Source organism: Haplochromis burtoni, unplaced genomic scaffold (assembly GCF_018398535.1).
Source record: "Haplochromis burtoni strain Fernald_Lab_line unplaced genomic scaffold, NCSU_Asbu1 Contig_234, whole genome shotgun sequence".
In the NCBI taxonomy this organism is placed as follows: domain Eukaryota; kingdom Metazoa; phylum Chordata; class Actinopteri; order Cichliformes; family Cichlidae; genus Haplochromis; species Haplochromis burtoni.
Genome location: NW_024582595.1, coordinates 654,873 through 674,940, shown reverse-complemented (window position 1 = coordinate 674,940; position 20,068 = coordinate 654,873). Strand labels below are relative to the sequence as shown.

Below are 20,068 nucleotides of genomic sequence, written 5' to 3'. Positions count from 1 at the left end.
GCGCTGGCTTCGGTCTCTCTGTGGGATAGAAAAGAAGATAGAGACAGAATGGTTTCAATTAGAGGACAAAGACAAATGTGATGCTCGTTTACCACTGTTTGGGTATTTTACTGTGTTTGCAATAGAAAAATAAATAATTAATCACCAAACAGCTACATCTACTCTGGGATACTAGTCAACAGCCCTTGATAGTGCAGTGTAATGAAATAGGTCAACTCTTCTGTTGTCTTGTCATTATACAGTATGATACTGAAACCCTTGCAATCTCCAAGTGAAACCTTTTAATTTACAGTCTGGCATATGTCAGAGGAAATAGCCTGAAACTGTAAATTTAAAGGTCAGAGGACAACAGCTGCAGTATAATGATAAAGAATCCAGATATTCCTTTTTCTTTTAACATTTACACTGAGTCTTGATCTTATTCTAAGTAAGATGAGAATTAGGTAAATTTATACACTTGCTATCTTTGGACTATTTTTAATTTTTTTCCCGGAAAGTCCAGCTCAGATAGAACTGATATTCCTGATGAACACACAGTTGCACCAATCCTTCTCTGCTGAATCCCAGAGAACCATGATCTGTAAGATGATAGAGTTAAATACATTACATGTGTTTACCACACATTAAATTACTTATAGGATGGTCACTTTATCCAAACAAAAAGACCAAAACAATAAGCTGTAGCTAAAATGAGATCAGCCCATCTTTCTCTAGTTATGTTTTTCCTTTTGTTCTTTATCATCTGGGCTCCCGGATAGGAGTGGATTTTGCTGTCAGGTCAGAAAAAAAGAAACACTTCCACTTCCTCTATTGTTACACAGAAATTCAAACAGTGTGCTGAACTAATTAAACTAAATTTCAAGGTCTCTCTTAGGACAAGACCTAAATTATGAGCAAACCATTAGGTGTGCTGAAAAACAGTGGGTAATGGGGACTTTAATTATTACCAGCATAGGCGAAGAAAATTCACTTAGATGTGCTCCAGGTGGGATTAAAACCACTGACCAGTACATGTAATATTACAATTATCCAACTTCCTCTTTTTAAATGTGTTTCAAATTGAACTTTTTTTTTCTTTTCGTCAACACAAAGCATTTAAGATTCAGCTCAGATGGAAAAGCAGCATGTCCTCTCCAGGAAAAACCTCTTGCAGATGTCTTCAAGCAGCTGGATTTCTGCGCCTAAAATCCACACAGTAGTAGAGTCACCCATAATTTGTCAGAACTGACATAATTCTTATACATTTGTTTACGCTTAAACAGTTCTTTCCAATTATAAAAATGTCTTGATGTGGATTAAATTAGTATCAGATTAATGTCCATCAGTTGGACGTTGTGGAGGAATCGTGCCAAAAGCACACAATAGCTTCTCCCACATCAGAGAGCCTGGAAATGAGTGCTGGCGAGCTTCATTTTTCAAAACAGAAAGGATTCTATTCTAGCACAGTCTATGAACCCCAGTGAAAAGACTTGGGCAGTGTGTATTATCTCCCGCTGCCTACTAGCAAAGTGTGTGGCCCATGTCTTTCCCTCCTTCGGTATAGCTCTCGCTCTTCATTTGCTTTGGAACCTTGTACCCTCTCCTGTGCCTTATCAGAGCCCCTTTGGTCCTGCAATCCATCTGTATTCAGGGCACCTTTCCCTGTTGACCTCCACAGCACAGCCCCTGCAACATTCAGCAGAAAAGCCTTTCTTTCTGACTCAATTCCATCGTGGTGTGTTCATGTGTGGGGGTTCGTGTATGATAGAGATGTGTGGGTCATTCTTTTTGAGAGAGCTGTTAAAGCTAGTGTGACAGGAGTGCCTGTGTTATGCTGACCACCCAATTTCAGTGATTTCTCACCTCTGCAACTCAGCAGAATGAAAAGATGACAAGCTATGGTTCCTGTCTCCATTACTTGCCTTGATATATAAGTGGATACATCTAGTATTTATGAGTGGGTCTGTAAGGGGGTGGGTGAATGAAATATTATTCATTTGTTCAGGTGTATTTTCTTTAGGATTTCTTAACAGTAACTGTGTCACCAACTAAGCAAGCTAAATAGATAACTGACTAATAGTTTGTAACAAGAATATGACATTGTTATGCATTATTAAGAACATCTACTGGTAAGCGACCATAAATATGCCATCATATATCAAAAAAGGCTTCCAGGCATTGGTTAGCAAGGTCCAGTTTTATGTTTTTTCCATTAAAGCCATAGTGCCTGCTTTAAATAAAGTTTGAACTGCTTGCTAAGGCAATGGGGAGAAGAACTATTCAAAAAAACATAATAATGGTAAAAGGGTAATTTTTTCCCCACTAAACTGCCAACCTAATCATAAATTTTGGAATCTTGCTTAACCGTTGTGTGATTAAAGTTGGACACAGTGATGAATGTTAGTTGGACTGTTGTGAAGGCCCTTATCCTGCTAACACAAGAGGTGTGCCAGGGACCAAGGATTGGAGCTCTGGCTCAGGGCCTTAGTGAAGCAAGATGAGAAGCAATAGTGGTTAATTGATTCCCTCTTATGGGTGACGAGGCTTGGACAGGTATACTCCGGTTGCTTTGATCAGCACGAGGTAAAGTAGCAGTCAGATGGTGTAAAACTGGATCAGATTGTCAGAGCGAAATGGAGCAGAGAGGAGACTGTGTGTTAGAGCAGTGAGGCCAGAGAGCAAGCTGGAATTAGTCCTTTACTGTATCTGGAGTCTGACTCATGTGCTTAGAGTTGGCACACAACCCCTCTCCCTCCTCACAGTTCCGTTCACATGCACTCGCAGAGGCGAGGCAGATAAGATCCTCTCCTGTTGAATCATTTTGTAGACACACTCATCCAGTCATACATACAACCAAGATAAGATTCTCTTAATGTGAGTGAATTGGCACAAGACTGAGGGTCGAACATGGGTGACTGTGTTCGTGACAGACAGTTTAAAGGCAAATCCTCTAAGATGATCTGGAGGATTTTTGAGCCGTAATCCTTTTAAATTATGTCCAGTAAAGTTGTCATCTCTGTGCTGCTTTCTACATTCAGCATTCAACACATCAAGTTGACAACTGAAAAATGCCGCTTTGTTTCGCCATTTGCTTACATTCCTATCACTCCTCATCTCCCTTCACGAGTGAATGACTCTACATATGGGAGGATATGTGTTTGATGATTGTATACACCATTCTCTGTGTGTGTGTGTGTCTTCGTATTTCTTCCATCTCTGGTTTAAAAAAAATGGAGTCCAGCAGGGTGAACTTGGCTCTCCTATCCTTTCCACAGCACTTCTTCATGTGCAATTACATTCCTCCTCTAATAGAGAACAGAACTCTCCCCAAGTTCAGTCACAATAAAGAGCTACTGTTCCCTCGCTGTGCGTACGTACGTGTGCGAGTATGTGTGTTGGTGTGTGTGTGTGGCAACAACTGCCTGTTATCCGTGAGTATTTCCACTCATCTTGTCATTAAGGTTAATATCATATGGGAAGTTGATTACAGATTGATTGTACTCATGTTCCTCTAATAAGTCATGGACGGGCCTAAGGTCCTGTTTTGAGAGTCTGACAGAGATGGGACCAAGAACAATAAGAATGTTGTCCAATATGTGCATACCTGGGTTGTCCACAAGGCAAGGGCTCAGTCAAGACTGTGGGAACCTCTCTAAGCACTTTAGCTGTTACACTAGCGTCTTTATGGCTGATTACATTGTCTATAATATTCATCAGTGCTCTTAATATATAAAATGAAAAGTGTAAAATCTAGCCGAAGGCATATATAATGTACTTACACTTTAAAAGATCACATAATTAGTAAAATTAAATAATTTGCTAAAGTCTAACGATGACTGCTGGGTAAGACCTCAGTCATACTAGTGCAAAAATAGGAGGGCAGCCTCAATGTGACCAGGGAAAACTGGTGGTTGATGAATGATTGCGTTTCATTTTTTGGCTTTCTGGGATTTTGATTATTGAAGTGACCAGCTTGCAACCAACAATTTTGATTGGTCCATCACTGTCTGACTTCAGTCCCTCTCAAACAAACTAGTGAAGGTTTCCAAATGATCACCATCAAATTCATAAATGCAGACACATTGCCAACATGTGGTAATCACTCTGAGTAAGTTGGAGTCAGTCTAGACCAATGAGCAAAACTCATCTGCGCTATCAACTAATGAAATGCACAAACCCAATTTGCTAAGGTTTGTGGTGGGCAATTTACTGTAAATTGCACTAAATTTAATACAGAAAAGCATATCTTATTTTGCACACGATATGTGAGAGGGGGAGATGTTATCAGAATGAGTGTGTAATTGACACCACTAGAAAGCTCAAAACTGTGAGCCCAGTGCCAAAACTTTGGCTTTGCCCTGATGCTCTTTACTTAGTGCTCACTTTGAGTGTTTAGAGAGAAGCTCCACATATTCCTGCTTCACAATGAGATTGGGATATTGTTGAAACAGAGAAGAACTGAACTGTACTTATTGGAGCATCTGAAATGCATACAGTACATACAAATGCATGTCTTCCTTTTTGTGTTTCAGGCTTTTAGTCACATTTGTAAATTTCTAAATTGGTACACAATGAAAACACATCTGAAAGCCTTTTATGAGCAGTTCACATAGAGAAACATCCATGTTTCTGTGTTATTCCATTTAATGTGTTAGTGTGTTAGATTAATATCTGAATGTAACAGTATGTTAGGATTAGGGTTTGTTAAATGATATATTTCCAGACTCATGCTTTCCACTTCAGACCTGGCAATCAAGACCAACAAGACAAACGGTAAACCATGCCAGCATTATAGTCCCCATCTACTTTGCACTCTTTGGGAAGCTCTACCACTTAACTGTAATATACAACATAAAATAATGTCAAAATACAACAGCACAAAATGCTGTCGGATTAAAGAATTATTATGACACTACAGTAGATTCCTGAAAAAAAAAACAAATTTGCTCTGACAAGAGATTTTTTATTTATTTTTTGCTTTACTGCAGAGCATCGTCTGCAGCGTATCACCTTTATTATTATCATTATTGGGTTTTTTTAACACAGCTATAATTTTCCACATAGATAACTAAGGTTCATCTAGTAAATTAATGTTAATTCTGTAACATACAGCATCAGTGATGCAGTGAATAATCTCACATTAACATTGATGTTTTCACTCAAGAGTGTGTGTCTTCCTCTCTTTTAACCCATCACAGCAGCTGTAACATCAGTTGAAAAACAACAAACCGTGTGCGTAACATTTCTTTTGAAAAGCCTTTGTAGCTGCAGGATATGTGACACCAGTGATGGTACGCAACTCCAGGTCATTTTCTCAAAATGCAGAAAAACCAAAGCAGTTTGTGTATTTGGGGACATGGCACAGTAGCGGTAATTTCATTAACACATAGACAGCTTAGGATCTGCCAGTATAAAATATTTTGTGTTCTTCTACACGTGCATGCCAGCTGTTATACATAGATTCCAGGTTTATATAGTTTGTGATAAAGCCTGTTCTCCACCTGATTCTCGGTTCTCAGGACTACAACTAGTTCCCTATAATTTTTAACAGAAGAGTTCCCCCTTATGTAATAGACATATTTCTTTGTCTTCAGCCTACTCTTTTTTATCATTTATCAGCAAATTTGTGCTGCTCTTGTTAGAATGATGGTCAGTAATGAAATTAATTACCTGCATCTGTTTGTTTCTAAATTTATACATCTGCCCAATTTAGATCTGGCCCAGTCTGTGTGGATTCTGCCAGGTCTAGTAGTAGCACGCTGGTACAGCGCTACACGTTTGACGTAGATGCCAACATATTTGCAACAGTCTGCAACAGATTTGAGTTTACTCACAGTTAATCATAGTATTATCAGAAACAGATTGTATTTAAATGCCAGCTTGACCCTGTTCAGTCAAAAACTGATAGCAGACTTACTTTGTCTTATTGCCGTTTTATCACATTCTTGATGCTCCAATGTGAGTGTGAAGAAACGAACTCATACAGGTGTCGGACCTGGACCCTTCATTCAAAGTGACCATTTAAAAAGCAAGAAGATTGTAAGTTGATTCACACTGTCACAATAATTTTAGTTGCGCAGTGGTCTCTAAACACTATTTCTGTAGTGTAGCTGTAGCCTAACAAATAGAAACTGTAGCTCTGAGTGTGACAACACAGAGAAAAGGGACAGATTTACCATTAACTACTGAACGCTTTTGAATGTGCTAGATAATTATTAGTTATATACTAAGTAACCACTGTTGTGCCACAGACATATATGTATACAACTCCCGTACTTTAGAGATGTGCCTTTGGATCCTATAGTTAAATCTATAATGAATGTATTTTTTCAAACTCATATGAAAGATTCCTACAAATAGCTGAAAGCAACAAACACAATGCCGGTTGCTTTTAATGTTTTCTCAAATCTATGTTCATTATTGGTGAGTCCTTCTGTGCTGACAAAACCTTTCAGAAACGATTGAGACTGGTCTGGCCAGTGTTAAAATGTGAGAAACAAGGTGAAAGCGCATGTTGTGCAAGAAGTTTGAGAGTCAGCCTCGGTTGAGAGTCGTTTTGCGTAGCTTGATTGAAAATGGTGGAAACTATGTATTATTCACTTGCTCACCTCTCCTTTTGTTCAGGAGTCGTGTTATTTTGCATAAGCCCTAACTTGTCCCACCACTCTTTCACCTTTTCTTCCAAGTAAGGAAATCACGTTGATCCTTACCATCCGGAGGGCAGGTACTGGAGGATGCTTTCTCTATTAGCTTGTTTGTTTTTCATCTGACAGCAAGCTTGCCACAGAATGTGCTGCCTCATTCCTCTGGATGCCACGCACTCGGTTTCAACAATAAATGCTTTATGCACATCCCCCACTCTTACCTGAACTGTACATCACTTCTCTCTAGAACAAAGCAGTCAGTCATGACTCAGTCAAATAATCATTATGGCTCCTTAAATACATGTGTGGAGGGGTGGAACAGGCATAGTTGAGGAATTTACTTCAATAAAGCTGCCATTGAATGCTTGCTGAGGAAATGTCATAACAGCAGGTAAAAAAAAAAATAGACATGGATAGACAGGATAGATTAGTTTTGCAGCTGCCAGTGGAAAACAGCCATCAGTGCACCTGATGGTTGAGCAGAGAGGTGTTTTCCACTCTCAGGGAAATGGACCATATCATACTCTTACCTTAGTTACAAAGTACTACTGTTAAACACTGTTTGTCCTTATATCCAAACTTCAATTGTGGTATCCAGAGTAAATGTTATCCTCTTTTTTATAAAAAAAAACAAACACACTTAAAAGTATAATTTCATTTTTTATTGACGATCAAAAGCCAAACTCAAAACTTTACACCTTTAACTAGTATCATCTGTAAAGCCAAAGCCTTATATGGTGTATTTCTCTGTGTTGTAAAGTTCTATTGTTATCAAAAAACCATTAAAAACACATAAAACAGTCAAACTGTTGGACTGGGTAGTATTTTTCTTCATTACAGAGAACATGACCAGTGTAGTTTGTTCAGAAACAACTCTGCTTTGGCATTTTCAATCTCTGTAGGGTTTGCTCTGTTACGCAGACATTGCGGTTCTTTATGTGTTTTTAATAGTTGTTGGAGTGCAAGTGTGGAGCTTTATAGCACATGGGCATGTGCTATAATAAAAGAGTAATATGATGTCAGGCTTTTTCTTTAAAGCTCCTGTGTGGATTTGAAAAAGTCTGAAAATCTTTTGCAGACTTTGCAGACTTCGACAATGATCCCTCTTCGACAGTGGTGTTGACTTGGTTGGATGTTATGAAATTGTATTTTTTAACTCTTGAAATAATTATTTCATGGTGTGCTGTGAGTTATATTATATGACAGCTAAAACTCTTTCAGGCCCTCATTCATTCTTTTTAAGAAATTACCAAATGTTGCTGATTTGCTCACTTGTAGTAGTTGCTGTCTCTCTCATTTATTATTATTCTTTTTTTTTTTCAGCCTAATGATGCCCTCCCTTACTGGAACAGACATTTATATGTGCCTCATACTCAAATTGACAGTGAAAAGCTATTAAATAACAATTCAACACATTGAATCAACTTCACATATTATGTCTGCTTCATTTGTCATGAAATAACAAGGGAACAGGCCTCACCTGACCACAAATCTGCTTGTCAGTTAATTGTCCAGTTAATGCAGATTTTTTTTTTTTGTAAAGCCTGTTTAATTAAAGCTGGAAGTCTGCACTTTAACCAGATACTGGATGTTTAATCCGTTTAATTTGAAGTCCACTGTGGCAGTATACAGAGGCAAAAATACAAAAATTGTGACTTTGTCCAACAAATTATTGAACTAACTGCACTGCATCAGTTCTACCAATATTATTGTTTTCTACATGCTAATCTTTTAAAATATCTGTAATCACATTCTTGTCTAATGCAGATCTAACATTAATCTGTTGAACTGATGCCTGTTTTTGGCCTCTGTGAGTGACAGACTGTGGACAGGGAAGGACTGTCAGCCTGACAGACCACCATCACACAGCACTACCACCCCTCAACTAACATACTACTTACACACTGCCAGAACAGGCACCCTCTTCAATTACAGACTGCAAAAACAAACCATACCAGCATTGCCGGCTTGTCAACTACCATATAATTCACAAAGGTCTGCAGACACACATCAACACAAATATTTGACTACCACAATGAAATTGGAAACAACCTTTCCCTGCTATACTTGATATATTGATTCAGTCAGTTAACATGTCTTACACTAAGAAAGTGTAGTGTCGATAAAAATCATATGGAGCTGAGACACACACACACACATGTATATATACACACAGTTATTGAAAAACAGCTCATGAATATTGCACAGGTTTTGAGCGTTTCCAATTGAATGAATACGTCTCTGTGTATTGCCTGTCATTGTTGAATAATTGATCTTGCTCCTTGCGATCTCCATTTGTCAAAACGACCAGTTTTGCTTCCCTGTACCACTCCAAGAGGGGAAAACCTTTAACATCTATTGTCATACAGTTCTAAAAAGAGTTTTACTTGGTTAATGCTTCTTTTTCATAGCATTTGAATTAAATAATGATCAGGCAACTTGAATATTAGTGTTATGTTTTTGTTAACAGGTATGAGATCAAGTATGACAAGGAGGACTATGTGCTGAGAGTGAAGAAGGCTTCCATTAATGACGAGGGCACATTCACCTGTGTCGCAGAAAACCGTGTGGGCAAGCTGGAGGCCTCCGCCACCCTCACAGTCAGAGGTATGAAACAGATATATATCAATTCAAACAATTAAATCAATCAGTTAAAAACACACAGAGAAACTGTTGAGCATATTGTTCTTATTCTTCTTATATACAAAGATGAAGTTTTGGATTGATAATTCACTCCTTACTGTCCCCATTACACAAGTGGAAATGCAGAATGCTGAGTACTATAGCCAAGAGAGATGTAGGCAGTCCATGAATCTGTTTAATTATTTACATTTCCAAGTGCAGCGTCTACACACTCTGCCACCCTCCCCCTGTTGTGGTGGCCTGCAAGCCACACTGCCCTCCATGCTGTAACCACCCAGTCAGCAAAGCCATTTCACAGATTACTGGTGCACACCACACCTGGGGTTTGCAAGGTTAATAAAATCATTCTAACCATTTTTTTTTCTATTTTCACCACTCTTCTTCCCATTAAAGTCGAGTGTTTAACGTCTCTGTGGAGCGCTTTACAGCGACACAGAGGACCAGAAGGAGGTAAAACAAGGCCTTGGTTGACTACTTGTTTATGAGTCCAGATTCGTGAGAGCACCACCTAAGTTTTTTTGTTACTTCACCATGAGTACCCATACAGCAATGCAGAGGAAACATTGGGAACAACTACCAACAACCACTTCTCTGTGACACTTTCAGAAGACTCATCCTTTGGATATAACCTACATGCCTGACTTTTTTTTTTTTGGTTCTTTTTCCTCCTCTTTCCTTTTTTTGGGTTCTGTTCATCAGCATTTATGGCAAACACATCTTTGCCTCGCTACTACAAACATACACCACCCATAGAATTGTAGATTGCATTATTGCAGAGAAGGTCCAGCAGTGTATTTGTCCCTGAGGAGCACTAATGACTGCCCACACTGAAATTTGAATGCAATTTAAGACTTTTGACTACCAGTGGGTATTCACATCAGACGGCCTCTGTCATTCGGGGGTCTGAGAAACAGATGATGGGAGCTCATCAGCAAAACTGTCCAGTGGGCAGTGGACAAAACCTACTGGATCCTCTCTTTGTAACGCTTACACTGTGCTAGAAGTGTGTTTGCCCAACACAACATGTCATTCATTCTGATTTTGATTTCCCTTGTCTTATTTTATTATGTTCTGTTCCTTTTGTGTTGTTTTATGTTTGTGCGTCTGTGTCTTAATTTGTTTCTTTTGTGTATCCACTCCACCATTGTCGTGTTTCCAGCTCGCCCCGTCGGTAAGTACCCATCCTTCTGATTTGATCCCATGCTGCATGCCTTCTCCATACACCCTGTTGCATTTGACTGCTTGACAATCACTAACCATCGCTTTAACATTCCTGTACTTGACTAACACATTTGTTGCATAAGTTGTCCTTTCCTTTCAGTTGTTTTTTTTTTGTACATCAGATACTTGTGAGATATTTGCAGATTTTAGAGCTGTATCTCTTTTCGTTAACTGGCTCTTGTACGTACTTTAGAGTTCAGAAACTATACTAAAATTTTTCTGTCTATACATCAGATATAGATTTAGACAGATCCTTTTTTTTGTTCTCTCCACACTGTGCTCTTTAGCATATCCCGTTTAAAATGAATGAATGAATGAATGAATGAATGATGTTTTCTAGTGGCAGTTCTCAGGTTTAATTTCAGGAGTGTTAGGTACATAGAAATTCCTTGATGCTTTACGACTTTACTAGAAATGCTTTCCTGTGGATAAACAGCTGTCCTAAACTTTGCATTGTCACAAAGTTACTATTCATTTTGTATTTTCATCGCATATACTTGAGCTCTACTGGCAGCTGATGAATATTGCGTATGTTGCTTTATTATTATAGATCAAGGCTTATGTTAGCATTGTTCCTCTAAACTGAAGGTTCTTTAGATTCTAGTCTCTATTCTTTACAGTGAAAGAGTGGGCTAGCAGTGTAATTGACTCAGACATTGTCATCTCATATGGTCCAGAATGTGTTTAACTTGCGAGTCTTGAGGCCATCTGTGGATTTTTGGATCACAGAGCTGAGATCTGTTTAGTTTTGATCAGCTTCTTTCCTTCTGAGCCCAAGAACACCGGTCTGGGAATGTCGTTTTATTTCCCAATAGATTGGTGTAGGTCAACAGAAAACCACATTTGGCACACTTCATATGTGAGATTGTTAGAGGGAGTAAGTGAAAATTGGCATCTTGAGAGAAAGACGTGCTTTTGAGTGCAGAAATGGGAAGAATGCAATAATGAGAAATATGCAGGAGGAGAAAGAAAGGGAAAAGAATGGCAGAAGTGTGTGTCAAGACAAGCTTGACTGGTAGAAAAAAACAGACACTGCCTCAATGGCAGGACTTTGGTTGGCAAAACAGCAGTGGCGGTTCTCTGATTGTCAAACTGTCAGTTTCCAAGAAGATGGAGGAAATTACACATTCACTCTGCCTGTGGGAAGAGACAGTAATTGCTGTCAACTTTTGAATAAAATATGATTGAATGTGGGATTTTAAAGGAGGAAGAAATATTTGTGCTTGAGTGTGCTGAATGGATCGCTGTCTCTTTGTCCATTTGTTCTTTTCACCCTGACTGCTGTTTTATGCCGAGCCCTCTCCAAGCCAGGCAGATGTGACTTGTCATGAATTAAATATGGGCCCCTGATCGTGTGTTTCCTTAGGAGGGAACAGGAAGGAGCTTCTCATATGTCATTAAGGGTTTCTGAATAAAAAGCAGGGCCAATATCTGCTAGCCCTGAGCCAAGCTGTGAAACTGTCGCACACTAACTTCCCCTTGATTTGTCGAAAGTTTTGATCTGTTCTTCTCCATTGGACCCTGTCTACCTTTTGGTCATTCTCAATCACATTCCCCATGACTATTTTATTCAAATATAATTTTAAGATAGAAAGAGGGATGAAAAGTTGTGAAATATGTAGTTGACTAATAGAAAAGCAGTAAAGACAAAGCCGAGCCTTTTTGTTTAAATTGCAGTTTTAACTGGAGTCACCAATCACACAACTGAGATAGGATGGATTGGATGTTTTTGGCACTTATTAGTGAATCTAACAGTTTAGCACACTTGCACATTAGGAAGCTTAACCATTAATAAAAAGATACCTCAGAAAATGCCCCCAAGATATCTGTGGGTCATGACAAAACTGGTTTCCAAACAGATTGCTTCCTTTTATTTGGTATGTTAACATTGGCTGTAGATAAAAGAGGGTGTTTTTTGGTCTGCCTTTGGAAACAATGAGTCATACCTGAAAAACAGTTCAAAGCATAAGAATTCAGGCCCATTTAACATGACTTTAAATCATAAATAGTGGGGAAAAAAGGAAGTAAGCATCCTTTTTCTGCTTAAGTGTGTAAATAAGTCCATGAGAATGGCAAACAAAGAGTCATTAATAGGAATTGAGAAAGTGACAAAGGACCATGCTGGGTAGTACAGTGATAGGAGGCATTCTGTAAGGTGTGAAACCACATTTTAGTGAGTTGTTAATAATGCAGTGTGTGGTATGGAATGGAGCAGAGAAGGGAGGGAACTAAGACCTTGCCAGAGCAGGATTTAAGAGCTCTGTATCAGGCCCAGCATTGTGAGAGCCACAAGATATCCAAGCAGCAGAAGGCCAAACGGCAAAGCAGTAAATCTGTTGCCATCTGCACCATTCCCAACTGTGTGTATCTTTGACAAATACACACGCCCAAAAAGGGATTACATGATGAAACCAGCCAAATGGGAAGAGTTTGGCCTTACTGGAACCAGCTGGCTTATCAGAGAAAGGACTTAGAAGAAATCAAAAGAAACAGAAAGAGTGCAAGATGTTGCATTGCAACAATTCTTGTCAGAATTTTGCAGAAGTCTTGGTGTTTCTCATTGTGTTTTTGCAAAGAAAATGGTCCCTCTAATCCACTCTCTGTGCTTATTTGATAGTATGGCAGTGACTCAGGGCCCTTAATGTGTTGACTTTCATTATCTCTGCAGGAGCTGTGTTTCCTCTGTAAGAGTTTTTGATTTTTATCTTGGCAAACATGGCTCTTGTCAACATGACCCTCAATGACATTCACCGAAGAAACAAGTAGAGGCCCTGGGTCAGGCAATAATTTACTCAGATAATTAAAATGCTTTCTTGCACTTGTACCGATCATCATCTATCAAATGATAGATTATTATGTCTGGATACTAAAGTTTTTCATGCATAAGGACACATGCTATATCCCTTTTTTGTGCCATCTATGCACTTGGATTATGTCAGCTTTTGCTTGTTAAATATCTCATTAAAAAGCAATTGAAATATCTGTGAAACAAAGTTTGGTGTGAAATTCTCCCTCCTTCACCTGGTGTCACGGAACGGTCAGAAAGCAAAAACGGCAGCACTGCACGCCAATAAAAGTTGTATCCAGTCCGCTGTCTTTGTTATTGACCTGCATCTGTCAAGTTGTCAGTCAGAAATGTCTCACTGTTTGTCTAGCTGCTGATAAACGTGTGAATGTTAACTGAGAAAGCTTCACAGTACAGTTTCAGACTTTGATAGCTTTTAAAGTGTTAGGTTGTTGTGTGGTAAACACTGAAGTAGTCTTTTCTTTCTCTCACTCACTTTTGATACAGCTTTGATCAGAAGTTGTATCAAGCTGCTCACAATCTTGACTTTTATATGAGATGCATTCTGATGCAGAGTAAACCCTCCATATGGAAAGTCAGACACAATTAACCCTGTCTATTCCTGTTATAGTTTTCGATGTTTCCAGGGCATGGGTGTGCCTATGTGTTGTCTCAGATCTAAATGCCTTTGTGACTGAGACGCTTCCTTGTGTGAATGCCACTGTGACTGTCATTCATTCAGCTTCAGTCTCACCTGGATGAATGGCCAGCCTTGTTACCATGGCAGTGAGAGTCATGATAGTCACTGGTGTTCAGAGCAAAAGACAGATATGATGCTGCATGGAAGCTCTGTACAGCACTCCCATTTTGATTTTACCATGTGGTATATTGCTTGTTTTTGCTTGAAGTCCTTAAGCCTTAATGTTCGGCTTCACTATGCACCGCAGGTCCTCTAACACTGTTGTTCTGGCCCTTTGACTTCAGCTCCTCCCCAGTTTGTCATCCGTCCAAGGGACCAAATCGTGTCACAAGGCCGTACTGCTACCTTCCCATGTGAAACCAAAGGAAATCCACAACCTGCTGTCTTCTGGCAGAAGGAGGGGAGTCAGGTACATACACAGACTAATCCAGTTTAATGTTGTTTTTTAATTACTTTTTCATTATTATTTTTTACATGTGAAAACATATCACTCTCTTTTTAGGCGGGATTTATTATCTACCGTACATCTGACGTTATCAGGTTTCGATTCTACCAACTGTACACACAGTCATTGTGTTTTTTGGATTCCCCTGCTTTGCGCACACACACACAGACAGCACTTCTACACTATCTGCGATCGGTATCTTTACCACAGACACATAGATACACCTTTGTTCTCAGGATCCGCCAAATCAAAGTGTGCCTGGCAAAGTGCTAATTGGTTTTCTGTGACCCTGAACTGATAAGAACGATCCTAACCCTCACTCAAGCAGATAACCCATTCAAATACCTGGGTGTCCTCACAACGGTCAACAACAGTGCCAATTAGGAACCTGTTGAGGCTTGTAGATGAGCCACAGATATGATTCAGCTCTCGCTAAGGTTGAAACACGCTCACGCATAGCCTGCAGGCCAACAATTAGAACAGAGTTTTCTGAAAACAGTGAACAGAAGTGAGACACATGCTTACAACTTTGCACAGGTATGATACTCAAATAACAATATGTTACCTAAAGCATCGTGAGTCAGTGCTATTGAGTAATGTGAACTCAAATTCTGTGTGTGTCTCACTTTGTCATTAAAGTTGAGGCTTTTCAAATGACTGTTCGTTCTTGACATTTCTGCACTTGTTGGCACTTGTCCTTGTGTTTATTAAAGCTTTCTATTCTTTATCCTTACTGTGATGTGATGTGATGGTATTTGTTAAAGCTAATTAAGTATATTAGTTAAATAACATTAATGCATTTCTTCCAGTTGAACATCTCATATGTTCTGGAGACCCATAGAGTCTAATAGAAAAGAAACTGTGCAGTTTGCTACATGTAAGTGATTAGATGTAATTCAATCCAGCTGTTTTTGCTGGTTCCTCCTGGGGATCCTACTAAAACAGTACAGGAATAGCTGGGACAAGGTGGGAACTACTCAGAAAGAAGTACTTTTTTCTGTGTCATTAGTCGTCTAATTCTATGTATTTACTCTGAAATATGTTACGCTGATTATGTCTTCCTTTCTAAATTCAAGATTACATTATATTTAATAAAGTCTAATTTACATGAGGTGGTCTCCTTTTAAAAAAATACATTTAAAAAAAATCTCAAAACCACTGTGGAATTGAAACAGAGAGGAAAGTGGTCATGAAGCCAACAAGAGCAAAAAGTTCCCTTCCTAAGAGAGTGGAGCCACTGGCTTGGCCCAAGAATAAGTATGAAACCAAGTCATCAAACATGTTTTGCAGCTCGTGAAGTCGGTTCACATAGTCAGAGAGAGAATTGTTCATGCTGTGATTACACTAATAGTCGGATGTGTTTGCATGTTAGTGTGCACAGTATATGTGTGGATTCGATGGTGATGGATGTGTGAGCATTTTTGTAATTCTTCCAGGTTGAACTGCTTCCATGTTCTCACTAATTGGCTGTTTGTTCCATTTCCTGCAGAATTTGCTCTTTCCCAACCAACCCCAGCAGCCCAACAATCGCTTTTCGGTGTCGCCCAGTGGAGCCCTGACCATCTCATCTGTGCAGCGGGCAGATGCTGGTTACTATATTTGCCAGGCCCTGACCGTTGCAGGCAGTATCCTCGCCAAGGCTCAACTGGAGGTCACAGATGGTGAGGAAAACCTGACGTGTAACTTCTGCCATGCCAGCACACTACTACACACTGACACATTGCTTAGTATCACTGCAGATGGGGTGAGGCAGGTGAACCATCACCAAACAAATTACTTATACTGACACTGATGGCATCTGACTTGAGTTTGTCAGCTTTTAGCTACAACACGGCTATTGCCTGGTTAAGTGCAAGTAGGAATTTGGCCTTCAAGACCTTTGTGTGTGCAGTAGGTACACAAGTACAAATGAATTTTTTAAACAGTCAAAGTGCAAAGAAAATTCAACTACTGTTGAAGAAATGTCAGTATGTCCATAACCTTCAGTTACTGTGTTTTTGCTCTGTGCACTTATTTCTTTCTTTCCTGATGCAATTTAATTAAAAATGCCTCGTCTTCCTATTGGAAAGAAAATAGAGCATTGCCCTTGAGTTTGTTCAAATTTAATGGTCAGCGGTTTGGTGAGTGAGGGAGCCACATGTTTGTGTATGAGGGCGGGAGCAGGAGAAGGAGACTGATAGAGTGACAGTGGCTTTCTATGAAATGAATTATTTTTGTCTTGCTAGGCGCGGGAGCATCTAATCAGCTATTGTGATGGCAAGATAGACAGCTATCCATATGTCGGCTAAAGTACCTGCTAGCAAAAAGATTAAAAACACAGCATGGGCATTTTTTTGGTTTTGTTTTGCAGTCGGGTGCAGGTACATAATTGAAAGTGCCCTTCAAATTCCTGCTTATCACTTTTTCAGCTGTATTTGTATTTTTATTTAAGCAAACATTTTGTACACATGGCATGCGGGTTTAACAGTCACAAGTGTTAGAACTCTGATTGGGCTTTAAATTCTTTATGAGTGTCTCAGACAGACTGAAGAACTCTATCAAAGTCTTACAAAGAAAGATACAGATATCCTTTTTAAATATTAGTGATACTACTTCCAGCTCACAATTGGCAGTACCAGGGCCACTGGGTGATCAACTTAATGGCAGTATAGTGGACAGGCGGTGGCAACAAATAGGATGTCTCCATAACTCAGTGTAGACAGTATGGTGAAAAACACATTCACTTTGGAATGAAATGTGTAGCATTGTTATAGTTAAGGTATTTTAATTCCCACTTTTATTTTTGCCAAGATATGCTATTGAAGACATGTTAGCAAAATGAATAAAATCAGTGGAAAAGGAGGAAAGAGTGTGGTGTGGGTCAGGGTGAGGTCATGGCCACACCTGCTGCAGTCTTCATGTGATTTACTGCCCGGAGTCCCGCCAGCAGTCTGTGGAGTTCAAGGAGATCTGTAATGAGAAATTCCTGATCCAGAGACCCAAGGCCTTAGTCGAGCTTTGCCTCCTCCCTTTGTCACTCCCACATGCCATGGACACATAAATTAAACGCATCAAACCCCTTGACCAAACCATGCCTTCTGTTTGCGCTTTAGCTTCTGTCAAACCGAGTCTTACAGCAGTATACTGTAATAAGTAAGGACTGCATTAATGTGAGGGACGTTGCTTTAAACATCTTTTAACAAACATGGATGCACATTATAATTTAATGCATCTTAATTTGACAAACTATGCTATTAGAAGACAAACTGTATCTTACTGAGTCCCTGGCTAGAAGCAAGTGCTTTGAATCGTCTCTTGGCTGGATTTCAACTTTACATTATTACTTTTGATTCATTTGATCACATTTGCCCTACTTACTTATTATAGAGGCCTAAAAACAAAAAGGTGGAATTAATGTAGTATATTTGGCTGGTGGATAACAGGTATCAGGTTTCTCTCCACCTTCTTGACCCGAAGCATCTACGAAAGTAGAGAGAATAATCTGGAAACACTTCCTTTTATCAGATGTAACTGCGGGACAGAAACTAGGGTTGCAAGCGAGGTGTGATAATGTGTTGAAAGGTTACTGAGGTACTTGGTAATTAGCCCCTGCAGGTCTGACATCATTAATCCATACTTTCTAATTAATGTAGGTTCTGCGAAGCCAGGGGGACTCCACATTATTCAACTCTAAATATATAAACTGCCTTTGTGCTACAGTACTAAATCTCTGAGATCGCCTCTGACACATCCCCTATTTTACAGATGTTACCCAAAGGCTTTTCTGGCACATTAAAACAAATGAATTTGCTCATATAAATGGAATCCATCAAAGTTGTAGCATTTAAATTGAAACTGGAACCAAATAATAAAAAAATTAAGGTTGCCTACTCTGATTCTTTTGATATAAAGAGTCCAGTTTCCGTACTTTCTAAAATTCACCTTTTATTGTGCCCCACACTGCACATAATGAAGTATTTATCTGAACCATACTGGCTCAATAGGCCAGTGTCTCACCGCCAAACTGTACCACAGAGTCTAGAGTAGTGTGTAAAAATAAAGCTACCCAGGCAGTAACTGGAAACCGCTTAGCATCCCTCTGCCACATCAATGAAAGAAGAAAACACTACTCAGCTTTTCTTTCCTGGAAATACAGGAATCATTGTTCTGTGGCACAATTACAAGACCTGCAGAGAAAATAGTCTACTTTATGATAGATACCAATATCCGCCCCCCGCTGTGTGTTTTATAACCAGTGCTATCACTCAGTTTATTTTTATAGTCATGCGCATTATATGAGCATCATCATTCATCTGAACTACAGAATATGGATAACACTCACATTTTCCTCTTTGTTTCACAGTGCTCACAGATAGACCTCCGCCTATTATTCGCCAAGGCCCATCCAATCAGACCCTGGGGGTTGACAGTATGGCACTACTGAAGTGTCAGGCTTCAGGAGATCCTATCCCCTCAATCAGCTGGCTGAAGGATGGGGTCAGTCTACTAGGAAAGGACCCCCGCATGTCGCTGCAGGAGCTGGGCAGTCTGCAGATCAAAAACATCAGGGTAAAAGATTTTAGTGTTAAAGTCACAGTTACTACTACTAACTGCTACTATGTGTTAAAAGTTTTGTGCTTTCTTTGTAGCAGAGCTTAAAACCAGCATTAACATAAAATGTTAATGCTGTTATTTGCAGTTATTTGCAACCGCATGGTCATGTTTGCAAGACTCCAGGATACAAGGTTTTTCCAGTGGGCATACAAGAAGTACCAAACCCCCCTGTTTAACCTGCATGATTGTATCACTTAGTGGCATGGTAGCTCCATTTGAGTTCAGCTGTGAAGGGTTGGATGGAATCCAGCTGTGGTTCAGAATATATACACACACATTTATGCACACGCAAATGTATCAAGTAGATTAAATTTAGAAGAATCGCATCTCCCTTTCTGCACTCTGTGGCCTCAGTGGAATACCTATTACACTTGACAAAACCGGTGACCACTGACATGTTATTTAATAAATGGAAGGAAGGCACAGGGACAGAAACCAACAAACAACCAAAGTTCCTAAGAGGGATGGAGAGACAAGCCAGCTGTCATCGGTCCAGGGGGTTCTTGCAGCCCACCCTAAATTAATTAGCCTGTCTTTGTTGTGGTCGGCAGGACAGTGGGGAAATAAGGAGGGGGAGTGGAAAAGTGATGGAAGGGTGGTGAGTAGAAAATGGAATTCATTAGGAAATTAGCGTCAGCACTTTGAGGCACTCACAAATGACACACGGTTTGTCCAGCGCAGGGCCTAGCCGGAGAAGTCCCCCCATCAGTTTCACTGTGTCAGCGATAGGAGGAAACACGTATTCAGTCACTGCTGCTTTTAGGAGGGGGGACTAAAATGTCCCTTTCCCTAATAGTGTTATTAATGGAATCCTTACTACTACTTATATTGTTTGCTGCTTGTTTTCATTTATATATATGTCTTTATTCCACTGTGTTCTAGCTTGCAGACTCTGGGATCTACACATGTGTAGCCACCAGCTCCAGTGGCGAAACCTCATGGAGTGCCTTCTTGGAAGTCAAAGGTAGGTCGAGGGAAGATGACATGATATTGACGTGATATTTGTTTTAACTTTACTGTTTATTGATGAAAATGGCTGTTTGTTGTATTCTTCACTG

At 39.6% G+C, this 20,068-nt stretch overlaps 1 protein-coding gene across 12 annotated transcripts in view; it reads left to right on the top strand.

The window, feature by feature from the left end:
- robo2 (roundabout, axon guidance receptor, homolog 2 (Drosophila)) overlaps nucleotides 1–20,068 on the top strand; it is a 259,000-nt gene that overhangs the window by 202,383 nt on the left and 36,549 nt on the right. For 9 of the 12 annotated variants that reach the window (XM_005937501.3, XM_014338482.2, XM_005937500.3 and 6 more), the window contains 6 exons: nucleotides 9,094–9,230; nucleotides 10,426–10,437; nucleotides 14,257–14,381; nucleotides 15,907–16,078; nucleotides 18,760–18,965; nucleotides 19,893–19,974. In XM_005937501.3, the coding sequence (XP_005937563.1) occupies nucleotides 9,094–9,230; nucleotides 10,426–10,437; nucleotides 14,257–14,381; nucleotides 15,907–16,078; nucleotides 18,760–18,965; nucleotides 19,893–19,974 (734 nt within the window). The remainder of the gene's footprint in view (nucleotides 1–9,093; nucleotides 9,231–10,425; nucleotides 10,438–14,256; nucleotides 14,382–15,906; nucleotides 16,079–18,759; nucleotides 18,966–19,892; nucleotides 19,975–20,068) is intronic. The other 3 variants (XM_014338483.2, XM_014338481.2, XM_005937499.3) reach the window with 1 other exon arrangement.